The sequence below is a fragment of the Mastigoproctus giganteus genome, chromosome 9 (assembly GCF_048544385.1).
Source record: "Mastigoproctus giganteus isolate SK-2022 chromosome 9, ASM4854438v1, whole genome shotgun sequence".
In the NCBI taxonomy this organism is placed as follows: Eukaryota; Metazoa; Arthropoda; class Arachnida; order Uropygi; family Thelyphonidae; genus Mastigoproctus; species Mastigoproctus giganteus.
In genome coordinates, this window is record NC_143583.1 from 158,300,229 (window position 1) to 158,327,378 (window position 27,150).

Consider the following 27,150-nt stretch of genomic DNA (forward strand, 5'->3'; position numbering starts at 1 on the left):
TGCATCCACCATGGAAATCCACAGCAGAATTGGACAGGCGGCCACTGCGTTCGCCTCGCTCAAATGGTGTCTGTGGAAGAGGACCAACATTTCCACAAAGATTAAAATCCGACTCTTCCGGACTTTGATCCTGCCCATTCTTCTTTACGGATCGGAAACATGGATTTGTCTCAAGTTAGATTTGAACAAACTTGAGGTATTCCAAATGCGATGCCTGCGGCAGATCTTGGGCATCTCTCTTCGCGACCGCATCACTAATGATACCATCCGCGCCACATGCCAACAGCAACCAACCATTGCCGACCAAATCCAGAAGCGAAGGCTCAGATGGTTTGGCCACGTATGTAGAATGGGCACGAACAGAATACCATCCACACTCCTTTGGAGACAACGACCCACCCAATGGAGCATCCAATGGACCGCGCCTAGGAAAACGTGGGCCAAGCAAGTGGAAGATGACTTGAAGAGCCGATGTCTCGACCTTAACCAGGCCAGGACTGAAGCCATGGATCGTAAGGTATGGAAGAACATCACAGAGCAAGTCCGAAACCCTGCGGCGCCTACAGCAGCATACTGGTTGCGTGGCCAACCGCCTCCCCCAGCTGCCAGCTAAGGACCAAAGAAGAAGAAGAAGAATGCTAGAAGTATAATAAATAAAGTGGATGAATTTAAAGTGCTGGTCAAGACATAAAAGGCAGATATTCTTGGGATATCACACACATGGTTTCACACAGATATAAGCATTGCAGAATTGGAATTTGGGGAGTACGATATGTATTGAAAGGATAGACAGGATAGAAAAAGAGGAGGGGTCAGTTAAGAAAAACATTTAACTTCCCAGGTATTGACTGGTTGGTCACTCGTACACTAGAAGACTTTTGTGGATTTATTGGATGGTTGTTTTCTGAAGCAGCATGTTCGAGAGGCAATCAGAGAGTGCAATACTCTTGATCTGGTTATCAGCAGTGATTATTTGTGCATTAAGAATTTGAAGAGAAAGGAATCACTAAGTGGCAGTGATCATAATGTGGGATTTACTTAAAGATATAATTACCATTAGCGGTAAAGGGAAGGGTTTTTGCTTCCATAAAGGTGACTACAGTGGTCTCAGACAGTTTTAAATTCTGTACAGTGGGAGCAACTGATGATGTTACCATCAGAAAATTCTAAGTGGGAATCATTCAAGGAATTAATTTTGAAAGCTACTAGGCTTTTAATGCCAATTAAAAAATATTGTTCAAGGTTTAGGCCTAAATGGATGTCAGATGAACTAATGAGACTCGTGGCAGAGAAGTAAAATGCATGGGATACATATAAATTAACACATGACACAGAACCTTATGATAGATATAAGCTGGTCTGTAACCAAGTAACAAAGGAGGTTAGGAGTTTATGGTGGAGGCAGATTTAGAGAAAACTTTGTCAAAGGATGCAAAGAAAAACAGCAAAGAGTTCTTTACTTATGTAAACTCTAGAAGGAAGGGGATGAATCAGATTGGTCCACTTGATATTGATGGTTCAACTGTTGATGATCATGCTCAGGTAGCTAACTAACTAAATGAATATTTTGCATTGACATTCACATATAAGGAGTTATTCAGGGAGGGGAATGCCAGAGGTGTATTCAACTCTGGCAGTAAGCTAGATTATCTTGTAATAACTGAGAATAAAGTGGAGGAGAAATTATTGAAGATAAATACAAGAGAGGCACCTGGGGTGGATGGAATCTATCCATTTATATTAAAGGAGGTGGCAAAGGAAGTAAGCAAGCCCTTAGCCATAGGGGAGGTATCCATGGACTGGAGATGTGCAAATGTGACCCCAATCCACAAAGGAGGATCAAAGGGAGACACAAATAATTACAGACCTGTTAGTTTAACTTCCATTCTGGGGAAAATAATGGAGGCAGTAGTTAAAGAAGCATTACATGATCATCTAGAGAAGACTTCAGTTATAGCTCGGATACAGCAAGGGTTTGTTAACGGGAAGTCTTGTCTGACCAATTTGATTGGATACTATGATGTAGTCACAAAGGAACTGGATGCAAAGAATCATTTTGATATCATATATTTGGATCTTAGAAAGGCTTTTGATACTGTTGCACATGGAAGACTGCTGCACAAATTGGAGCAGTGTGGCATTGGAGGCAAATTGCTGCTATGGATAAAGGGATGGTTGAGTGGGAGAAGACAGAGAGTGGTAATCAATGGACACTGCTTTTTGTGGACTAATGTTATTAGTGGAGTCCTTCAGGGTTCAGGGTTGGGTCCATTGTTGTTTTCTGTATTTATAAATGATATTGATGATGGTATATCAGGCTTAATGTCCAAGTTTGCAGACAATACGAAGGTTGGCAGGGTTGTTAATGACACTAATGACAGTACACTGCTGCAACAGGATCTAAAAAAGTTGAGCAGATGGGCTGAGAGTTGGCAAATGAAATTTGACATTGACAAATGTAAAGTAATACATATGGGAAGCAGTAATCCCAGAGTGACGTATGAACTCCGTGGTACCACACTGACAGTGGTAGAGAATGAAAAGGACCTGGGGGTAATTGTGCGTGCAGATATGAAGTTTTCTGAGCAGTGCAGAGTCTGCAAGAGTAGCTTATGGTGTCTTGTCAATGATATACAGGAATTTTTCTAGCAGGGATAAGGAGGTGATTATCCTCTTGTATAAGGCAATGGTCAGACCACACCTTGAGTACTCTATACAGGTCTGGAGGCCTCATTTTAAGGAGGATGTAGAGCTGCTGGAACGAGTACAGAGAAGGGCAACAAGGTTAGTGAACGGAATGAAGGGTTGCTCTTATGAAGAAAGGCTCAAGTTTTGCAAATTACAGTGTCTGGAGACTAGGCAATGGCGAGGTGATGTGATAGAGGTGTACAAAGCCTTGAATGGTTTGAGCATGCTCAATGCTGATGGGATACTGCCTCTTGCTCAGAATAATCACCTGAGAGGGCATAAATTCGAATTGAGGAAGGATGGATGTAGAATAGATGTGTGGAAATTTGCCTTTAGCCAGTGGGTGTTTGATTGCTGGAACGAACTTCCATCTGTCGTTGTAGTTGATAGCTTAAAGGTGTTTTTTTTTTTTTTTTTTTTTTTTTTTGGCTGATGCTATATAAGCTTGCTTTCTTGCATCATGTACCTATGCTAATGCTAAATTAACAAAACCCATAATTGACTTCATATCTGACTGCACATCTACATCAGTATATACTAATAATCCAGCACTATATGGGATGGACTTGAAGCTCTTGATCTTTTGAAAAGAAGCAGATCAATTATTCACCTTATCTTATTTCCTTGGCAATAAGAATAATATAAAGTATATTATTATTATTATTTACAGCAGGATGTAATACATTTACAAACTTGGTTGCATGATAATAAATTAGCACTCAGCTGTGAAAAAACTAATTTTTGGTAATTAGACCTCCTCATCAAATCTTGGTCATTCATCCCTCTATTAAATTATATAAACATGAATGCCTATATGATCAGAATTTTCATAATTGCAAATGTCTAACTGTGGAAGAAGTTTTCAATCATTGTTACCTTGGGTTATGGATTGACTACAGTCTAATTGTGCAATGCATATAACAAATTTGTACAAAAAAATGAGATTTTGTGTGTACATTTTTTACTACATTAAGAATAAGTTAAATCTTAGAACAAAAGTTATCTTATATTATGTATTTGGCCTGACGTAGCTGAGTGGTCAGGAGCGAGGGTGCATAGCACGCGTTCCTTGAGTGACCGGGGTTCAAGCCCGTGACTAATAAATACGATAAATATTTGTATTGGCGATTTATTGTAAAATCTACTGACTTGGTTGTCATTCCGGAGTATAAACAGAAAATTTATTTATTTACTACTGGACTTCCAACTCAGTTATTTAGTAAATGTATGGGCACGAGCAAATATAACTGAAATAAGGGTAATAAATAACTTAACAGGATTTTGAGACTTTTAATGGGGACAAACTTTTGGAATGACCTGAATAAGAGAAGGCAATATTTGTTGAATTTTAAAATACTTTATCCAGTTCAAAAACTGAAGTTAAACATAATCTTGAAAAACCTTAATGCTATTTTTGAAGAGTCGAATCTGCAAAGGAATATCTGACATAATTTAAGGCACCCAAAAGCAATTGTTTTGCTTCACCGTAGGGTACTAAATAGGTTTGGATATAGGCATACATTGAATATAATAAACAACTTGTTGGCTAGTGTAGATTTCAGGCTCAAGAGAAGTTATTCTAGCTCCAAATTAAAATTCTTAATAAGAAAATTTTTGATACTCAACGATACAGTAGATTAGAATTTCTATGCAGATAAATTGCTATCCCTGTTTGCAGTGTGGAATGTACTATGTTTTGTGATTTCATTATCTTTTCTGTTAGATAACAAATTTGTATGCAAAAACTGTTGTAAATGAAGAATTACAACTTGTTGTCTAGAAATTTACTTTTCTTAACAAGTTCATTTATTGTAAATTCTCTTGATAAAAATAAATTGTATTGTATTAATAATAATAATAATAATAATATACTTCTTTGCACGTAATAATACATATGATGCTGTATAATATAAATAATATATTGCTGTGTAATATATAATATAAATAATATATTGCTGTGTAATGTATAATATATTGCTGTGTATATATATATAATATAATTCATATTGTAAATATTGCAAATCTCTAGAGGAAGACAAAGACATTCTCCTTCCTTTAAATTTTTATTGCATTTTTATTTCATATTTGAACATGAAAAACTAATTACAGTATATGAATTAATTCTTTATCTCTGTTAAAATGTACACTCACTGCCAAGCCATTTTATTAGGATTATATAGGATTGGTGTGACCGAATTAATGCTCAAATCATGAGGGAACCAAATCAATTCACCAGCATGGGGAATGGACAAATTGGAGAGAGAGAGAGAGAGAGAGAGAGAGAGAGAGAGAGAGGGGCCGTCAAAAATGTAAGGTGGTGGTGTGAGGTGTTTCACACTGGAAAGGACTTTCAAATGTAATAATTTCTGAAAAATTAACCCTGCATTTAATGGGAAAATCATGGCCCGTGCCATGTAAAGATCTGTATAAAGAGTGCACTGTGGAAGTGGGAGATTTAACCCCAGTCTAATCAAGAAGTGTGTGCTACACACTGCTGCTCCTTGCTATGGAGGCGCTTTCTTTCTTGGTGATTCCCTTCTACTTCTGATTTTCTCTCTCTCACTCAGGGTAACTCAGAATTTTTTTTTTTTTGGCTGGTGCAGCATAAGCCCCGCCCCAGCTTCCTTGCACCATTTGGTTAATAATAATAATAATAATAATAATAATAATAATCTTCACATAATCCAATGATCTCAGATATCATCCAGAATATATGATTGTGTTGGTGCTAGGAAAGGTGATGATTGATTGGTTGAAAGGTTGGTGATTGGAAAGGATGGATATACTGGAGGCATTTCATTTGCTCCAGTTAGTACTGATTTATACTTTTCAGCAGCACAGACAGTGCACATATGAGGGAACCATACAAAGTACTATAACCATTCATTGGAAAACAAATGGTACAAGTTGTTTCAGGAAGTGTAATGGTGTAGGGCATATTTTCATTGCTAACTTTGGAAGGAAATGTGAATGATGAAACATATCTAAATATTATTTCGGATAAGTTACACTTCAATTTAGCATCTTACCCCGCGAATGGAGTACATTGGAGATTACAGTGCAACCATCTGCTGCACCAGATTTGTGAAAGAGTGGTTTGAGTAACACAAGGAAGACTTCAAGCATCTGTCCCTGACCATTGCAGTCCTCTAATCTCAATCCCTTGAGCATCTATTTAATGAACTGGAATGATGTGTTCATCACACAGATGAACCTCAATTCCATCAATTCAGGAATTGAGGACAGTTTTGTTATGTGAATGCTCTAATATCTTTATTATTTATCAACACCTTGTTGACTCTCCATGCCAGATCATGTTAAAGGAATGGCATTCTGCTTAGCTTATAGTCCTGATAAATTGGCTAGACATTATACTAAACTGTAAATACTCATTGTAAATCATTTTTATTCATATGTGTTAATGGTATAAAAACATTGTTAGAATATTTTGGATTATCTGAATTATTTTACTTTTTATTTAGGGTGAAAAAGGATCAAAAGGACCACGTGGATTTGATGGTCGAAAAGGCATTGATGTATGTCTTTCTAATAGATATTTTTAAATATTATAATAAAAATTTCAGTCTAGCGTAAATATGATAGACTGAAATTTTACTAAATATAAGTAATTTTATATTTAAAAATTATATTATATAAAATAAACTAAAGATTTCTGAAGATGTGAAAAATATTTTCAAGAGCCACAGACGTCCAGAAATATCTATTAATTTATACACGGTTACTACCCACTTATCAAACTACCCATTAGTCAGTAGTGTGACAGCACTAGTATTTGAGGAGCAGTACAATTTTTATTAGGAAAACTTGTTACATTTTAATTGGATAAGCTCCAATATAGCACCTCTCTGTCTGAGCTACTGACCAACCAGACCCTTTTTAGTGCATTATGATAAATTAATGCTTTTATAATTACCTGACTCAGAGGGCGTACTCCTCCTTAATCGTAAAACGTTCTCGAGTAGTAGTAGTACTGGCATGTGATGCAAGAAAGCAAGCATATGAGTTTATGCAGCATCAGCCAAAAAAAAAAAAAAATTACAAAAAAATCCCCTCTAAATATTTGTCCAGTTCCTCCTTAAATTTATTTAACCTATCAACTTGCACAATGACAGATGGAAGTTCGTTCCAGCAATTAACCACCCGCTGGCTAAAGGCAAATTTCTGAACATCTATTCTACATCTGTCCTTCCTCAATTTCAATTTATGCCCCCTTAGGTTCGTAATCTAAAAAGTGGAAGAATCCCATCAGAATTCAGCGTGCTCAACCAATTCAAGGCATTATAAACCTCAATCAGATCACCTTGCAGGTGCCTAGTCTCCAGCTGCTGCAGTTTGCAGAACTTAAGCCTCTCCTGATAAGGGATCCCTTCATTCCCCTCACCAATCTTGTTGCCCTTCTCTGTACACGGTCAAGCAAATCTACATCCTTCCTAAAATGAGGCCTCCAGACCTGCACGCAGTACTCAAGGCATGGCCTGACCATTGCCTTATACAGAGGGATAATCACCTTGTTTTCCCTGCTAGCAAAATTCCTGTATATCATTGACAACACCCCATAACCTGCCCTGGCAGCCTGTCTGCATTGCTCAGAAAACTTCATATCTCACTGCACAATTACTCCCAGATCTTTTACATTTTCTACCACCTTAAGTGTAGTACCACACAGTTGGTATGTTTCTCTGGGGGGGTTACTTCTACCCATATGCAGTACGTTACATTTTTCAATGTTAAAGTTAAGTTGCCACTTCTCAGCCCATCTGCCCAAATTTTCTAGATCCTGTTGCAGTAACACACTGCCATTACTGTCATTAACAACCCTGCCAACCTTTGTATCATCTGCAAACTTCGATACTAAGCCTGATATGCCTTCATCAATATCATTGATAAATATAGAAAACAGTGGACCCAATACCGAAACCTGTGGGACTCCACTAATAACATTAGTCCACGAAGAGCAGCACTCATTGATTACTACCCTCTGTCCTCCCACTGAAACATCCTTTTATCCATTATAGCAACTTACCCTTAATACCATTCTGCTCCAATTTGTACAGTAGTCTTCCATGTGCAACAGTGTCAAAAGCTTTCCTGAAATCCAAGTATATGATATCAAAATTATTTTTGCATCCAGTTCTTTTGTAACCACATCATAATAACCAATCAAAGTTTGTCAGACAAGACTTTCCCTTAACAAACCCATGCTGTGTCTGACTTATTGCTGCAGTCTTGTCTAGATGATCCTGCAATGCATCTTTAACCAGTGACTCCATTATTTTACCTGGAACAGAAGTTAAACTTACTGGTCTGTAATTACTCGTGTCACCCTTTGATCCCCCTTTGTGAATTGGGGACACATTTGCACATCTCCAGTCCATGGGGACCTCCCCAGAGTCCAAGGATGCTCTCATAATTGTGGCTAAGGGTTTGCTTACTTCCTTTTCCCACTTCCTTTAATATAACTGGATAGATCCCATCCACCCCCAGATACCTTTCTTATGTTTAACTTCAACAGTTTCTCCTCCACTTTGTTCTCAGTTATTAGAAAATCATTAAGCACCCTGTTACAATTTGATAACCTTGTGGCATTTTCAAACCTTAATAACTCCTCATGTGTGAATGTAGATGCAAAATACTCATTCAGTTTGTTTGCTATCTGAGCAGGATCATCAACAGTCGAACCATCGATGTCAAGTGGTCCAATCAGATTCATCCCCTTCCTTTTAGAGTTTATATAAGTGAAGAAATCCTTGCTGTTTTTCTTAGCATCCTTTGCCAAAGTTTTCTCGCAATCTGCCTAACCTCCTTTGTGACTTGATTACAGACTAGTTTATATATATCATAGGCGTCTGTGTCGCTTGATAATTTATATGCATCCCATGCATTTTTCTTCTCTGCCACGAGTCTCATTAGTTCATTTGACAACCATTTAGGCCTAAACCTTGAACAATATTTCTTAATAGGTATGAAACGTTTAGTAGCTTCCACTATTAATTCCTTGAATGCTTCCCACTTAGAATTTGCTGTTGGTAATATCATCAGTTGGTCCCACTATACAGAATTTAAAAACTGACACAACTATAGTCACCTTTACGGAGGCAAAAACCCCTTCCTTTACCCCTGATGGTAATTATATCTTTAAATAAATCCCACATCAGTACACTGTGATCACTGCCACCTAATGATTCCTTTATCTACAAATTCTTAATACACTAATGATCATTGCTGATAACCAGATCAAGAGTATTCCCCTCTGTGGTTGCCTCTCGAACATGCTGCTGCAGAAAACAATCATCCAATAAATCCACAAAAGTCTTACTAGTGTGCGAGTGACCAACCCATAAGTTCCAGTCTTTATCTGGAAAGTTAAAATCTCCCATTATAAGACATTCTGATTTACTAGCCCACTCTATTTCTCTGTACAATTGTTCATTGTACTTATTCGAGTCATTAGACCTATAACACACTCCTACTCTTAATTTTGCTTTCGCAGTGCTTATATCACTCCAAACTGACTCAACATTGCACTGTTCATCTGTATCAACTGGATGCACTTGTTTTGTTTTGTTTTTCTTAATTAACAGCCTAATACCTCCTTCCTTCCTGTCCTGTCTATCCTTTCTGTGCAAATTGTACTTCCCAAATTCCAGTTCTGCATTCCTTGTATCTGTGTAACACCACATCTCACAGATATACGGGTTCTTGCCTCTTTTATTTCATTTGTGTGCAACTGTTGTTAGATGAAATCAGTTAATCAAGGCATTTGGGAATAATGATATTAATAATAAAGAAGTTGGTTACAGTTTTTATTTATTTGAATTATAAATTGAGTGTTTCAGTGTGTCCCCTTGACTGTCTAATCATTTAAATTCAGACATTTAAATATGCTTTTATGGCATATAGTAATGATTGTAAAACTTGTTCATTGATACCAGATATAGTGTTAACTACATTAGTATTAGCCATATAATGCAAGGAAGCTACGGGCTTTTGTTGCACTAGCCAAAAAAAGAAAAAATAATTTAAAATAAAAATAAATAAATATATATATATATATTTATAAAGAAAATAAGCAATCATCTTATGTGTTCTCCTCCACACATCTTGTAGTTACATAGTTCGCTGAGGAGCTGTTGTGACCACCAACAAATTCCTTCAGCTGCGTCGATCATGTGCTATACAAGTGGTATCGCAAAATCTCACACCCAAAAGTTCACTGATCAAAAGTTCGCAGGTCTTCCTTTAATAGCAGTTTTTGAGTTGGTTTTGTTATGGTCTCTGTGGCATCAGATAATGTGGTGGTACACCGTTGCCTACCACATGGCCTAATTTGAAAGGGGCTGGCTTTAATCATAGGAAGAGTCATTATGCCTCCCAAGAGGTGCTCTTGAAGAGGAAAGGTGACAACAGCAGAGTCCCCTTAGTGCATAAGGCTGATTACAACTGGTTTTTGCCTGGTTTCCAGAGGTCATCTATGTATATAAACAGATATATATTATTCATTACATTCGCACAAGTAGTTATTATATCTTCAGTCAATGAATTTATTCGTAAGGTGGCAGTATTATTCCTCTTCTTTCTTCAATGTTTAATATTTCCAATTAACTATGTAGAATATATTTTAAAATAGTTTTCTCCCAGACCATAAAGCATGAAGTGTTTCCTTACCATAAACATATTTTCATGCTGATTCCCACAGTCTTAACCCCCAATGAATACATTTCTTAGGTTTTAAAATATTAGTTCCTGTATTTCCAAATTACACTCCTTTCATATAGCATTAACCGCTGCATAATCTTTTGTACACACAAGTAACTGTTATTCAGACGTTTATATTTCTTCATGCTGCCAGCCTCTACCCGTGAAGGTAACTTATTCCAATAATTAACAGAGCCTTAGTTTTGGAACCTTTTATAACAGTGAAAATTTTCTCTCTCAGAGTCTTATAAGCCTCAGTACTGTACCTTCTAAGTTTTTTTTTTTTTTTATGTGAATCCCAAACACAAGAGGTATTAGAACCTATAGTACTTAGTACCGTGCTTGGGTTGCAGGTTGAGAAGACAAAAGAAGATATTTGTTGACATTGGACTTGAACTTCTGTAGATTGTAATTTTCAGGAAATATGAAGGAAGGTTGTTCCAGAAAACGGCAGTTGAATGAATAAATGAGGAAGATGAAAAGTTGGTTCTGTGAGTTTGAAGTTGTACAGTAAATGGATGTTGGCTGGTAGCGGCACATTTTCAGACTGTTCTGAAAGAGAGAGTGGGAATTATAGAAGCCAGTTCAGAAGAACAGTGCCCATGGAAGTATCTGTAGAAGAGGTATGCAGCAGAAACAGTACGTCTATGAGAAAGCAAGTGGAGAGACTCTGTTAGAGATGAATCATTAATTAACCTAACTGTCCTCTTCTGAATGGAATCAAGAAGCCTGAGAGAGGTTTTGGGGGCATCACCCCAGATGTGGAAACAATATTCCATGGCAGGGCAGATTTGCGATTTATACAGAGTGAGCAGCTGTTTGGAAGTAAAGTAACGCCGAGAGCGAAAGAGAAAACCAAGTTTTTTAGATGCAGAGGAAGCAATATTTGTAATGTGCTTGTGCCAAGAGAGATTAGGTCAGGGTAATCCCCAAGAGAGATATATCATTTTGCCTAGAAATCGGAGTGTTACTAAAGATAAGCATAGGAGCAGAAGAATCCTTTTTTCCGAGATATAAGACAAGACTGAGTTTTAGAAGGTTTGAAATCAACTAAGTTGTCTTTGCCCCACTGGAGAATTACCTGAAGATCAGCATTTAAGGAATTGGTAGCAGATTTTCAAGAAGTTGAAGCTGATTTAGCAGGACAAGGTTTCTCAAAATGGAAAGTGGAATGCAATGTGCTATCATCGGCAAAACTATGGATATGATTTCCAGTCAATGGAAGAAGGTCATTAATATACAAGAGGAAAAGAGTGGGGGAAAGAACTGAACCTTGGGGGACACCAGCATTAGTGGAGAAGTTAGAAGACAGCCATATACCATCACCCTCAGTGAGCGATCAGAGAGAAAACAGGATAACCATTTACTAACTAAAATCAGTTGGCAAACCATAAGATGGAAGCTTGTTTAGAAGACCTTTATGCCAAACACGATCAAAAGCCTTTGAGATGTCAAGAGCAACTACTTGTGTTTCACCGAACCTTTCCATTGAATTAGTCCATAAATGGGTAACATAAGTCAGAATATCACCAGTCGATCGACACTGACGGAATCCATACTGGTGATCGTTGATCACACAGAAGGTTTCTAGGTAGTTTAAGAGTTGGCAGTTAATTGATTTCTCCATTATTTTAGAAAGAGAAGAAGTAATTGCAATGGGACGATAATTGGATGGGAGGGATTTGTCACCCTTTTTAGGAACTGGCTGGATATGAGCAAATTTCCAATCAGAAGGAAAAACATCTTTGGAATAAGAAAGTGAAAAAAGGCGGCAAAGAATAGGAGTAAGTTCAGGAGCACAGGTTTTGAGAACAAGTGGAGAATTACCATCAGGACCTGGAGCTTTCTTAGCATCAAAATTCATCAAAATCCTTCTGATATCCTTTTGACGGAAGACCACAGGAGGCATTGAATGGAGCATGTTGGGAATGGTGGGAGGTGTTTTACCAAGATCATTAATACATGAGCTGGAAGGAAAATGGGATGCTAGCAGGTCAGCTTTATCCTTGGCTGAAGTGACAACAGAACCATCTGGTTTGGACAGAGGTGGGAGCAGAGATGGGCAAAAGTTGCGGCCAATAGCTTTGGCAAGAGACCAGAATGTTCGGATACCATTAGGGCAAGAAGCAAGTTTTCTACTCTTAGCCTGTTCAAACTCTAGTTTGGACTGATTAATAACTGCTTTACAATTGTTGCGAGTTTTGCTGTAGGCAGAAAATGAAACTGAAGAATTAGAAACAAGCCAATTACGATATGCAACATTCTTCTCTTGAACAGCCTTAGCACATTTATTGGAAAACCATGGTTTAGATAAAGGACGAGATTTTAAAGTGGAGTGTGGGATAAAGGATTCCATTCCTGCAAGAATAATTTCACTGACACGATCTGAGCAAACGTTGACATCAGAAGTTTTGAAACAGTAATCCGACCAAGGAAAAGAAGAAAATAAGTGGTCGCAGGTCATCCCATTTTGCATTCTTGTAATGCCAAACAACATGAGGTTGGGAATAGCCATGAGATAAAGGTTCCATTGGAGAAGAGACAATCACCAAGTTGTGATCTGAAGTGCCTAAAGGACCTCTCACTTCGACCGTGTACTTAGAAGCGTTGTTTGTGAGAAAAAGATCAAGCGTATTGGCTGTATGATTAGGATTGTCCGGTATTCTTGTAGGTAAATGAACAATCTGTGCTAGATCATTAGTAATAGCAAAAGCCTCAGCATCTCGACCTGCTAGATCAGTGTGACTAAAAAACGGAAGCCAGCTGGAGTTGTGAACATTAAAATCACCAAGGAAAATTACCTCACTGTTAGGAAAGTTGGACTGGAGAAAGTCAAGTTGCAGTGAGAGAAAGTCAAAGAGCTCCAAGTGATTAGTGGAGTTGGGAGAACGGTAGAGACAACAGATGAATTTGACACAATGAGGGAGAGAGATTTTAAGCCAGAGAAGATCAAAGATAGGAGATTCCAAATTGCCAAGTCTCTGACAGAGAATATCAGAACGGACATATGCACAAGTACCACATTTGAGGCGAAAGGAATCATACAGCGAATAATTTGGGCATCTGAGATGAGCAGTAGTTGAATCAACCGATAACTGAGATTCTGTCAGAAAAAGTACATGGGGTTTGGCAGACTGCAAGTGGAAATGGACATCGTTGAGATTAGAATTGAGACCACATATATTTGTGAAATGAATTAGGAAGTGCTTGGGAGGTTTAGATCTTTTCGCAGATAAGCTTGCTCTATTAGTTTGACAATTCATTGTGTATTCAATAGTAAGAAAAAGTGGGTGGGACATGCTGTATGAAGTAATGAAATTTTTGGATATGGCTTACACGTGGTAAGAATATACCCAGCTCCTTGACATAACGTGGCCTCGACAATGCTCGCCCGCATAACGTGGCCCGCATACACACTACTCGGACTCCCTCCAGTCACTATCTGGCAGAATAGAGGTAGCAAGATTATACACTAGCTGATCCGGAAGCCTCCTAGAGAGTTACCAATAGGTTCGGTCCGGTGTACTAACTAGCGCCCGGCCTTCGAACACCGTTTTAGAGCTGTACCCTCGAAATGTAAGGAATATTGGATCTCGCCACAATGTTCATCATAACCTCAAAAGTCATCACTCATACTGCATAATGGAAGAGATAGGGAAGTGTTGACCGGAACTTAGCTCTAGAGACTAAACATGTGTTCCAAGTGGGCTGGTTCCAAGCTCTTTAGTTCATATATTCAAAGTCTCTCCTTATATGGGTTTCCTTTGCAGAGGGTTGGTTGCCTGTCTCTGAACCCTTTCAAGAGGCTTGATGTCTTTCCTTTAAGTGTTGTCTCCATACTTGGACGTTGTATTACAAGTGCAGCCTTATACTGTGGGAATTTGATCTCCATATCTCTACAAGAAATTTTTCAATAAATAATCAATAGGACACCAGCATGATCCCAACATGGGTCTTCCTTGCTCCCTGTCCATGCTTCTTGGAGAACTTTACATCCAACTATATCATAAGTTCCAAATTCCTTTCTTCCTCATTATTTTTAATTCAATCCCACCAAATATATGTTATTTTGGAGTTGGTGTTAAGACTTTCTTTTGCTATTTTAAAATATAGATGCCACTTTTCTGACTATCCTTGAAGCCTATCAAATCATCCTGTTCTGGTCATTAACCACTCTCCCAGTCTTCACATCATCTTGATATATTGTTTTCACGTATTGATTCCAATATGTCCATTTCATACAGTAACCTCTGCTGAGGTATTGAGTCAAATATTTGCTAAAACCAAAGTAAACAATTTGAAATTAACTTCTACATCCAGTTCATAAGTAATTCTCTCAAAATAAAGCATGATTAATAAACATGAATTAAACATGATTTTCCTTTAATAGAACTGTTTTTTGTATGTAAATATTTTTGACTTTTCCTCTAAAAATTTTGTTGTGGTGTAAATAGTATCTTTCAAATGACCCACAGATGATTTATAACTGGACCACCTCATGTTGTCTCTTGTCAAGAATATTTATTTTCAAAAACAAAAACTATGTAGCTATCATTAAAGTGTAGTAGTACTCTATTATTCATGAACAAAATTGTATTTTCTAACTGTTAACAGTATGTCCTTGTAATTCAGACAATATAGACCTGAGAAACTCAATTGAGCGAGTCTAATTAGTCATGCAAGATAGTGTGTGCTACCAAGATGTACTTTGTTTTTTGTTATTCTACACCACACATTTATTGAAAATTATTGCTGGTGTAGTATAGCTATTCTTTCCTATCATGCTTCCCACCACTGGAAAATAGCCACCCAGTTCCTTTCTGAACTCTGTCTCCCTAGCACATCTAGCAGTGTCTGTTTTAGGTGGCACTGTGGCAAGTGCCTCACTTGCACACCCCAAGTGCCAGCTTTGATTCTAGTGACACTTCTATTGGTAATTCTTTTTAGTTTATATTTATTCCACCCTTCCCCATTCTAGTTCCCCCATCAGTGAGAATAAATTGCCTTTATAGTCCTCCCCCACATTTTTCTAGTATCCAATTTCTGAGAAACCACACTTTTAGAGTCTCTTCATATTTTGCACTCCTTACTAATGTATTTACCCTTCTTTGGATTGGCACCTCTGTTGCCAGGTGGGCAGGAGCAACAGTGCATAGCACACGCTTCTTGATTAGACCGGGGTTAGAGCCTGTGACCACCAAATATGGAGGATGCAGAAAGGTCAGAGAATGACCACCACATATTCCCGGAGCAATATGATTTAGTTGCTAATGCTCCTAAAAACCAAATAACAATATCAAAGGGTTGCTCTTACGAAGAAAGGCTTAAGTTTTGCAAATTACAGTGTCAGGTGACTAGGCACCTGCGATGTGATCTAATTGAGGTGTGTAAAGCCTTGTATGGTTTGAGCATGTTTAATGCTGATGAGATTCTTCCTCTTGCTCAGAATAATCGCCTGAGAGGGCATAAATTCAAATTGAGGAAAGACGGTTGTAGATACATGTGCAGAAGTTTGCCTTTATCCAGCGGGTCGTTGATTTCTGGAACAAACTTCCATCTGTCATTGTTGAAGTTGATAGCTTAAATAGATACAAGGCAGAACTTGACAAACATTTGGAGTGAGTGGATGGGTGAAAGAAGGGTTTTTTTTTTTTTTTTTTTGGCTGATGCTATATAAGCTTGCTTTCTTGCATCATGTGCCTTTGCTAATGCTAATGTTTATTCAGTTTCCTTACGGGTGCTATGTTGTTTATTCAGTTGCTACTTGTTCGCTGTGAGTTTATGTATATCAAGCTTGCCTCCTCATTTTTGTTCTTTTTATAATTGTGTTCTCTTCTCAAAAAAATTAGTAAAATACTTGAAAAAAGTGTGAAAAGGTTCTTTTTCTCTCTGGTGAAAATACTCCAGAGAGAAAAAGAAAAGCAATATCGATATAAGAAAAATATGAAATTGTGAAACGCTTTGAGTGGAAGGAAAGAACATGTGATATTGTGCATGCTACGGGCCTAAATGAGGGAATACTAAGTACAATTAGAAAGAATGCAGAAAAAATAAAAGCAATTTTTATAGCAGGAACAACACAAAGTGTAACAAAATCAATTAGATCAAGACACAAAGAATTGGAAGAGATGGGTAGTCTTTTATCTGTTTGGATAGAAGATCAAACATAGAGATCGGGAACAAGTTTGCTTACAATAAAAGCAAAGGCATTAGCAACATTTGAAGACCTCAGAAATAAAGCTGAAAACTCTCAAGAAGTGCCTCCGTTTACTGCCAGTAGTGGCTGGTTCAATAATTTCAGGAAATGTCATGCTTTCCATAATGTGAAATTATGAGATGAAGCTGCGAGTGCAGATGAATCAGCAGCAAAGGTATTTCCACCGATACTGAAAAGACTAATTGAGGAAGAGGGCCATACACTGGACCAAATTTTCAACTTTGATGAAACCAGACTGTATTGGAAAAAAATGCCATCACGAGCTCCAAGCTTCAAGGCTGCTAAGGATAGATTGACTGTTATGTTAGAAGCAAATCAAGGGATGACTTGAAACTGAGGTCTGTTGTTGTTTATCATGCAGCCAATCCACGAGCATTAAAAGGGATCGTAAGGACTACCCTGGGTGTTTACTTTAGGAACAGCAGAAGAGGGTGGATGACAGGGCAGATGGCGCCTCCGTAGCCAAGTGGGAAGGAGCAGCAGTGCGTAGCACACGCTTCTTGATTAGACCGGGGTTCGAGCCGGTCACCACCAAATACGGAGGATGCGGAAAGGTCAGGGAATAACCACCACATATCCCGGAGCAATGTGGCCTTAGTTGCTAATGCTTCTAAAAAACAAATAACAAACAATAACAATAACAGGGCAGATCTTCACTGACCTTCTACTAGATGCGTTTGAGGATGTGTTTTGAAGCTACTGCAAAAAGAAAAATTTGGATTTTAAGATTTTAATTATTTTGGACAATGCACCAAGTCATCCTCCAACCCTTGCTGAACTGTCACCAAACATCAAAAAATCCTGTTTTTACCACTTAACACAACATTTCTTATCCAGCCACTTGACCAAGGAGTAATTGCTGCTTTTAAGCACTATTACACAAGATGCACATTTAAGATGTTGATAGCAGAAACAGAGGGCGAAAATGCACCAACACTGTTAAAAACTTCTGAAAATGATTCAACATAAATAATGCAATTTAGATAATTGTGGAGGCTTGGAATGAAGCGACAAAAGAATGTTTACATGGTGTTTGGCGGCCTCTTTTACCAGATTGCCCCAGGGGCTCACATCTGGTGAGTATGGGCTTGGCACACCCAGGATCCTGAGCTGGATATCATCATTCTTCTCTTCCTTGGTGATTCCTTTCTACTTCTCTCTTTCTTTCTCTTTCTCTCTTTCTCTCTCTCTCTCTCTCTCTCTCTCTCTCTCTCTCTCTCTCTCTCTCTCTCTCTCTCTCTCTCTCTCTCTCTTAGGGTAATTCAGAAATTTTTTTTGGTTGGTGCAGCATAAGCCTCAGGCTTCCTTGCACCATATGGGTATTAATAATAATAATAATAATAAATTTTATTCGTGATTTTAAAGGCTTTGATCCTGTAAATGAGCTTCCTAAATTAAAAACACATTGTGTTGCCCTCGCAAAGCAGGTTGGCTTTGAGGAATTGGAGGAAGAAGATTTAGAAGAGTTGCTTCAGTCTCATGAAGAACTTTCAGCTAAAGAACTGCAACAACTTGTTGCTGGAGGGCAGGTGAAAGATGAGGAAGATGACGAAGTTGAATGCCTGAACTCCACCATAAAACAGCTTTCTACTTCAGAGTTATCTTCAGTTTTAAATTCATTTGAGAAAAGTATGCAATGGCTAGAAGATAACGATTATAATGCAGAAAGAAGCAGAAGAGCACTTCATACAATTTGATCTGCTTTGGAGCCATATAAGCAGCTGCTTTGTGAAAGAAAGAAGACTGCGAAACAACATAAACTAGATGTCTTTTTTAACACACCTAAGAAAGAGACAGAAAATGAACAACAGCCCTGTAGTTCTGGTGTGACCACATTTCATCCAGAGTCCTCATCGGCATCTCCTCCACCTCCCAGTTCCGATAATGATGACAACCTGCCACCACTTTCCCCATAATTCCATGGCTTAAACCCTTTCTCAAGCCCTTTCCCTCAAGCCATCTTCATTTATTTTTTAGGTAAGAATCTAAATTCAAATGATTAAATTATTACTTTTACATTTTTCAACTGTGTAAGTGTTTTATTATGATTATTTATTGTGTTTGGTTACAAATGTGTGTGTCCAGTCTTGGGTGGTTGGCACCTAACCCTAGGGCACCTTCGTAGCCAGGTGGGCAGGAGCAGCAGTGCCTAGCACACGCTTCTTGATTAGACCGGGGGTTTAAGCCCATGACCACCAAATATGGAGGATGTGGAAGGGTCAGGGAATGACCACCGCATATCCCTGGAGCAATATGGCCTTAATTGCTAATGCTCCTAAAACCCAAATAACAACAACCTAACCCTATTTTTCCCATAGGGCCTGGTCTTTATATTGTATGATTTTGTATTGTACGAGGGTTTCTAGGACACAACTATCGTGTTATACGAGGACGGACTGTATATGATATTAAAATTAATTTTTGCATCCAGTTCCTTTGTGACCACATTGTAGTATCCAATCAAATTGACAAGACAAGACTTCTCCTTAAAAAAACCCATTCTGTGACTGAACTATTACTGCAGTGTTGTCTAGGTGATCCTGCATCACTTCTTTAACTAGTGACTTCATTATTATTTGCATCACGCTTTGAACCCTTTTTGTGAATTGGGGATACATTTGCACATCTCCAGTCCATGCGGATCTTCCCTGAATCTAAGGATGCTCTTGTAATTATGGCTAAGGGTTTGCTTACTTCCCTTGCTGCCTCCTTCAATATAACTGGATAAATTCCATCCACTGCAGGTGCCTTTTTTTTGTTTAACTTCAGCAATTTCTCATTCACTTTACTCTCCGTTAGCTGACCGGGCTAGCCAGGTGGGTAAGGTGCCTGCCTGGCAACCCAAAGGTCGCGGGTTTGATTCCTGCCTCGGGCTTGGATCAGAGTACTGCAAAAACCTTGGGAGGTGCATTATGGCCACAGAAGCCTATGCGCCAACAACTACAAAAAAAAAAAAAAAAAAAAAACCTCTGTTATTTCAAAATCATTTAGCCTCCCTGTTAGAGTTTAGTAAACTTCTGTCCTTCCATTCCTTACAGAATTCCTAATGTGTGAATGTAGATGCAAAATACTCATTCAGTTTGTTAGCTCTCTGAGCAGGATCATCAACAGTTGAACCACCATCAAGTGGACCAATCTGATTCATCCCCTTCCTTTTACAGTTTATACAAGTAAAGAAATCTTTGTTGTTTTTATTTGCATCCTTTGCCAAGGATTTCTCATGATCAGCCTTCATTTGCCTAACCTCATTTGTGACTTGATTACAGACTAGCTTATATCTGCCATAGGCTTCTGTGTCACCTGCTATTTTATATGCATCCCATGCATTTTTCTTCTCTACCATGAGCTTCATTACTTCATCTGACATTCATTTAGGCCTAAATCTTGAACAGTATTTCTTAGTTGGTATGAAAAACCTAGTAGCTTCCGAAATTAATTCCCTGAAGGCCTCCCATTTATAATTCACTGTTTTTAACATCATCAGTTGATCCCACTGTATAAAATTCAAATTTTCACTGTGTCGGCCTCCAACTACCTGAAAGGGCAACTTGTTCCAGCTATCAACAAATCACTGGCTAAAAGAAAATGTTCTACAATCTAAACCTCAAGCCCTGTAACTTGAATTTGACCCCTATTTCTGGAATTGTTTAGAACAGTGTTATTTGTAATACATCTCTGGGGGGTTCCCCCAATTCCGCATCAGACAATGTGATGAATACAAAACTCGGTAAAGGCCAGATTTATTTATGTAGGTTGGTGAGTGTTGTGGGGTTGTGTTGTTCATCTAGCCTCAGCCTAGGGGGGGGGGCTATGTTTTCACACAGAAACCTCTTGTTTTACATCCATTGCCACAAGGAGGCAGGCTGAGCAGTAGGGAGTATTAAGCACTGGCAGGGCAAACCCTGTGGTGACCAAGGCTACAAAGAGAGCCCAGTAAGAAAAAAAAAACAAAAACAAAGTAGAAGATTGTAGTAGGGAGACAGGAAGTGGGGGGTTAAAGTGGTAGAGTGAAAGGGGGAAGTAGTGAAGGTGCTTCCTGGTTTAAAAGAGGGAACAGAAGAGGGCCCCTGGACTGGATGCCCATCATGCCCTGGGGGGTGTGAGTTCACAGGTGGCAGTTGGGTTACCCACTAGGCAAAGGGGGAAGCAACCTGGGTTGGGGAGGGGGAAGGGGAGTGAGAGAACAACCAACCCAGTTAGTAGGAATGAAGGATCATAGGGAAAGGGATCCCCTACGTTTGAATGCTGGTGTTTGTGCTCTATCCCACACCAGCCAGAATTGGGGAGGAGAAGCCATGCTGGCCAGTGTCAACATCCTACACCACACTGGCTAAGTAGCTATGGCATGGTATCTGCTATAAAGAGCAAGCAACCATAATGGGCCAACTACCCATCATCCTATCTGGGGGGGGAGAGAATTTAATTCACTCAACTCTTCATTTACACTCTGCTTCCATTCTATTTTATGCTTTTTTTTTTTTCTTACATTTTCTGTTAAATTACACACACACACTTTTTCCCCACAGCCATTCTCTTTCTCATACCCGGGGGGGGGGGGATGCAGTGGTGTGCATTTTTGTTATTTGGTTTTTTTTTTTACGAGCATTAGCAACTAAGGCCATATTGCTCCGGGATATGCGGTGGTCATTTCCTGACCTTTCCGCATCTTCCGTATTTGGTGGTGACGGGCTCGAACCCCGGTCTAATCAAGAAGCGTGTGCTATGCACTGCTGCTCCTTCCCACCTGGCTACGGAGGCGCCCTAGTGGTGTGCAGTGTAAATTAGTATACTAATATCGAATAACTAGGATTATGATAGAGTTATGTATAAGAGTAGTTGGTTAGTAATTAATTATAACTAATAGTATGTGTTTTGTGTTCTTTCGTACTCACAGACACTCTTATTCATTCAGCTCATTTATTCAGTTCTTTTTTTCTGCTCTGCACTCTGCTCTCCTTAGGCACTCCAACTTGCTATTTTTTTCAGTTGCAGTGTAGCCCCTGGCTAGATAACTACAGGCCAGGGAGGAGTACAGTGTGCATGTTGGTGTAGTTAGTATATAGATCAAATTGTGTTAATATCTTAAGCTAAATAAATTATTTTTAACTGTTTATTTATGCAGCCAATTTACATTCATTCCTTCACTCACACCCATTTACCACAACACTCATTCACTCTATCTTACTCCCTCACAGGCCGACCGGGCTAGCCGAGTGGGTAAAGTACCTGCCCGGCAACCCAAAGGTCGCGGGTTCGATTCCCGCCTCGGGCTTGGATCAAAGTACTGCAAAAACCTTGGGAGGTGCAATATGGCCACAGAAGCCGATGCGCCAACAACTATCAAATCAAAAAAAAAAAAAAAAAAAAAAAACTCCCTCACAGTGTCACTCTCTTTCACCAAACTAACATTCAATCCCTTTCACCGCAATTCTTATTTCATTCTATCATTCAGTGCCCAGCCTATCCACTCAGTCTTCCCCACTCTTTCTTTCATTCCTTTCATTGTTTCTTCTTTCATTCTACATTGCATCCCCTTTCTACTGGCTTATTATTAATATTTTTCAGCTAAACTGCTTCCCTGGCTGTCTCTACATCTTCCTCCCCTGCATGTTTATTTATTAAGTTAGGGCCCCCAGGCCCCATACTCAGGCAGGGTAATCCAGTAATCCTGGAGGAATCCTAGTTAATCCGGTTTGTCCTATTTAGGTATCTGTCAGGGTGCTGATACAGCTATCCTGCCAGTTTAAATGTCATCATCTGGACATGGTGGGAGATATGGGCATTTTTGATATTGATTATTGTTTGGCTGCTGGGTGGCCTGTCTGAGTATTCCTTCGTATTTCAAATATCTTTTGTGTGAAGTTTATGAAGATTTATAATTGTTCTCTTCTGTTATGAATAAGTGTTCTTGTCCCCTGGAGAGGGAGCCAATTTCTGCTATTAATTGGGTTCTAGGATGTCATAAATTATACATTCATAGAGAATGTGTTCCCAGTCATCTCTTGCCACAGGTACAGTTTGGGTCATCATTCAGCCCTAAGGAGGTTAATTTTGCCTTTAGGGAGCCATGACCTATTAATATGAAGGTAGTGAAGAGTCCAAGGTCATACCACTTTGATGGTTTTGGGCTAACCATTGCCACCTGTTGCAGAAGCCTTTTGGTGACCAGTCCTCGTTTTCTGCTCCCAATTTGTTTGCCATTGTTCATGGAGTTCTATGGCTATTCTTGTCCTTTCAGCCTTGATGTTGTTGGCCGTATTAAAGGCTATCTCCAGAAATTCTGTGGGTATGCCCTCTTTAAGTCTCTTTTGGCTACTTCCAAGTAAAATTGGAGAGTGCCAGCCAGCACTTGCAGTGCCAGAGTGCTCACAGTGCAACCTGCTCTGGTGATAGTGAGAAGTATTGTTCTCTGAATTGTCTCTAATTTGTTCCTGTTTCTGACTATGGCCACATGGGTAAACAATGCACCAGGTCCATAGATGATGACAGGCAAGAATGCTGCTCGTATATAACTGCCAGGGTCCTTTTTTGAGATCCCAGTCAGCCTGACTGATCCTGGAAATCATCCCTGCAAGTTTCTCACTTTTTTTGGCCAAGTATGCCAAATGAGGATAAAAAGTGAATTTTGAGTCATAAACAATCCCTAAGTATTTTAGTTCTGATACAATTTTAAAGGTTTTCCATTAATTTTAATTTGAGGGAGTCCCCTTAGGTTTCCACATATAGTTTAGTTTTTTTTCTGGTGATATCCTGAGCTTGTGCATCTCTGCCCACTCCTGCAGTTGCACGAGGGCAGTATTTGATCTTTGCTCTACAATAATTCTTGTATTTCCTTTTACAGAAGAATCAAATCATCTGCAAAGGCTAGGCATTCCACTGGTCCCAGATCCAAGGCCAGAAATTCATCTAGAACAATTGTCCAGAAGAAAGGATCATCAAACAAAGGTTGCAAGCTCTGCATGCAACCTTTGTTCACAGGGCATGTCAATTCCTGGAATCTTGTGCAAACTGAGACACTTCTGTCTTTAAGGTAGCTGTTTGATACCTTATAGAGATTTTGTGGGACATTTGCCTGGCGGAATCTCCTAAGGACACTGTGCCACCAGAGTGAATTAAATGTCCCAGCAAAATCTATAGAAATTGCCAACGTGTACTTTTCCTCCATATTTTTTATTGTTGCCATGGTGGTGGTGGTGCATGGCATCCTTTTGTTTAAAACAGTGAGAATTCCACCTTCATTCATTTTACTAATCCTCTCAGAGCCTTATAGATCTCAAACAGGTCACCTCTGAGGTGCCTGATTGACAAGCTCTGTAGCCCACATAATAGGAGTCATTCCTCATATGGTCATCCTTCTGCCAATCTCACCATTTGAGTTGCCTGTCTTTGGACTCTTTCAAGAAGCTCTGTCTTTTTTCAGATGGTCTCCATACTTGAATACAGTATTCCAAATGTAGTCTTACAATTGCCTTATACAGTGGGATTATAACCTTCCTATCTCTACAGGATAGTGTTTGATAAATCATTGATAGGACATCATGGGCTTTTCTGGCTGCCTGTTTACGCTGTTCAGAAAACTTCATATCTGTTTGTATTGTAACTGCCAGATCCCTTTCCTCCTCCGCTGTTTTTAATTCCACTCCACCAAGCGTATAATTTATTTGTGGGTTTCTATTTCCCAAGTGTAGGACCTTGCATTTAGCAGCATTAAAACATAGCTGACATTTCTCTGATCATCTTGAAGTCTGTTCAAGTCATCCTGAAGGAACGCTGCTTGGCATTGATCACTAATGACTCTTCCAATCTTTACGTCATCTGCAGATTTTGACATCACGCCTTCTATCTCTTCATCAATATCATTTATGAAAATGAGAAACAACTGTGGCCCAACAACCTATCCTTGAGCGACTCCACTCCTGACATTACACCAATATAGCATATCCATTAATCACAACCCTTTGCCTTCTGCCCTGTAGCCACCAAGCAATCCATCTTAGAATCTTACCAGTAATCCCAACTTGTTCAAGCTTATACAGTAACTTCTTATGAGGGATCAAATATGCTAAAATCCAAATAAACTGTCAAAACTATTCCCTAAATCTAGCTCATGAGTAACTGTGTCAAAATAGCCTACTAAGTTAGTTAAGCATGATTTACTCTTAATAAAGCCATGGTCCTTCAGAATATCATATCTGTCTAAATGCCCCTGGATTGCACTCTTAATCACTGCCTCTAAGATTTTTTCCTACCACTGAAGTCAGACTGACTGGTCTGTAGTTACCAGTTACAAACTTTTACGTATTGATAATACATTTTCACTTCTCCAATCCAAAGGAATCTTCCCAAGCCCAAAGATGCCCTCATAATTAACTTCAATGGTTCAATACACTCTCTTGTACGCTCCCTCAAAACTGCAGGGTATATGCCATTAACTTCCGGAACCTTACTTGCCTTTATGCTCAAAAGTTATTGTCCTGCAGATCCAAATCATTTCATAAAATTGCCCCAGTCAGTCCTGTTAAATAATGTAGAGATTATTGTGTAAGTTCATGATTTGCTTAATTTGTTTTTCAAGTACCAGAGAATAACAAGGGAAAGTAGCACAATTTTATGTACTGAAAAATATATTTGCACTTTGAACTGTTTACTTTCATAAACTGTAGTTGTGTAGAAATTGGAATTATACATACATGCAAATAAAATCTAATAAAAATTTTTAAAAGGAACAGTTGTGTTGTAGCTAAATTGCAGCTGTACTATAAGTTATGACAGTCTGTATATTCTTTATTTTTTCAAGAAGTAAAAAAAATAAAAGACAATGTAAAGGGACATAGTTTAGAAAAAAGTCATTTGTAACATATGTTAAAAAAAAGATAGCATTAGCAAGAGCACATGATGCAAGAAAGCAAGCTTATACAAAGCATCAGCCAGTAAAAAACAAACAAACATACACCCCTCTCATTTCACCCATCCACTTGCTCCAAATGTTTGTCTAGTTCTGCCTTGAATTTGTTTAAGCTATCAACTTGTACAACGACAGATGGAAGTTTATTCCAGCAATCAACCACCTGCTGGCTAAAGGAAAATTTCCGCACATCTATCCTACAACTGTCTTTCCTCAATTTGAATTTATGCACTCTCAGGCTATTATTCTGAGCAAGAGGAAGAATCTCATCAGCATTGAACACGCTCAAACCATTCAAGGCTTTATACACCTCAATCAGATCACCTCGCAGGTGCCTAGTCTCCAGACACTGTAATTTGCAAAACTTAAGTCTTTCTTCATAAGAGCAACCCTTTGTTCCATTCACTAATCTTGTTGCCCTTCTCTGTACTTTTTCCAACAGCTCTACATCCTTCCTAAAATGAGGCCTCCAGACCTGTGTACAGTACTCAAGGTGTGGCCTGACCATTGCCTTATACAAGGGGATAATAACCTCTTTATCCCTTCTAGAAAAATTCCTGTATATCATTGACAAAACACCATAAACTACACTTGCAGACCATTTTCATTGCAGGAAACTTCATATCTGCCTGCAAAATTACCCCCTAGTCCTTTTCAGTCACTGCCACTATTAGTGTAGAACCACACAGTTGATACATTACTCTGGGGTTACTGCTTCCCGTATGCAGTAATTTACATTTGTCAATGTTAAACTTCAGTTTCCACCTCTCAGTCCATCTGCTCAACTTTTCTAGATCCTGTTGCAGCAGCGTACAGCAGTTACTACTTTAAATTGGTTTAAGGAATTCTGAAAAGAATAATTACTACTATTGTCAAAGATGATTGCTATGAAAGTATATTTGCTGATACTATAAAGGCAGTGTTAGGTAGGTTGGAAAACTGCTAGTTTCGTGGGGAGTCACAGACTAAAAGATTAACAGTAGCTACATGCAGAGGCAAAGGTGATTCTTGCACTGCTTCAGGCAAAGGCGGATTACGAGAAATCTTTGGCAAAAGATGCTAAGAAAAACAGCAAGGATTTCTTTACTTATATAAACTCTAAAAGGAAGGGGCTGAATATGATTGGTCCACTTGACATCGATGGTTCGACTGTTGATGATCCTGCTCAGATAGCAAACAAACTGAATGAGTATTTTGCATCTACATTCACACGTGAGGAATCATTACAGTTTGAAAATGGAAGAAGGTTATCAAATTGTAGCAGTGTGCTTAATGATTTTGTAATAACTGAGAGCAAAGTGGAGGAGAAATTGTTGAAGTTAAACATAAGAAAGGCACCTGGGGCGGATGGGATCTATCCAGTTATATTAAAGGAGGCGGCAAAGCAACTAAGCAAACCCTTAGCCATAATTATGAGAGCATCCTTGGATTCAGGGGAGGTTCCCACGGACTGGAGATGTGCAAATGTATTCCCAATTCACAAAGGAGGTTCGAAGGGTGACACGAATAATTACAGACCAGTTAGTTTAACTTCTGTTCCGGGTAAAATAATGGAGTCACTGGTTAAAGATGCATTGCAGGATCATCTAGACAAGACTGCAGCAATAATTCAGACACAGCATGG

General features: G+C 38.9%; 1 protein-coding gene across 1 annotated transcript in view; it reads left to right on the forward strand.

Annotated features, from left to right (window-relative positions):
- The window catches only part of LOC150080841 (uncharacterized), an 852,072-nt gene that overhangs the window by 295,028 nt on the left and 529,894 nt on the right, over nt 1–27,150 (forward strand). The window contains exon 11 of the mRNA XM_090381010.1: nt 6,171–6,224. Within this exon, the coding sequence (XP_090237136.1) occupies nt 6,171–6,224 (54 nt within the window). The remainder of the gene's footprint in view (nt 1–6,170; nt 6,225–27,150) is intronic.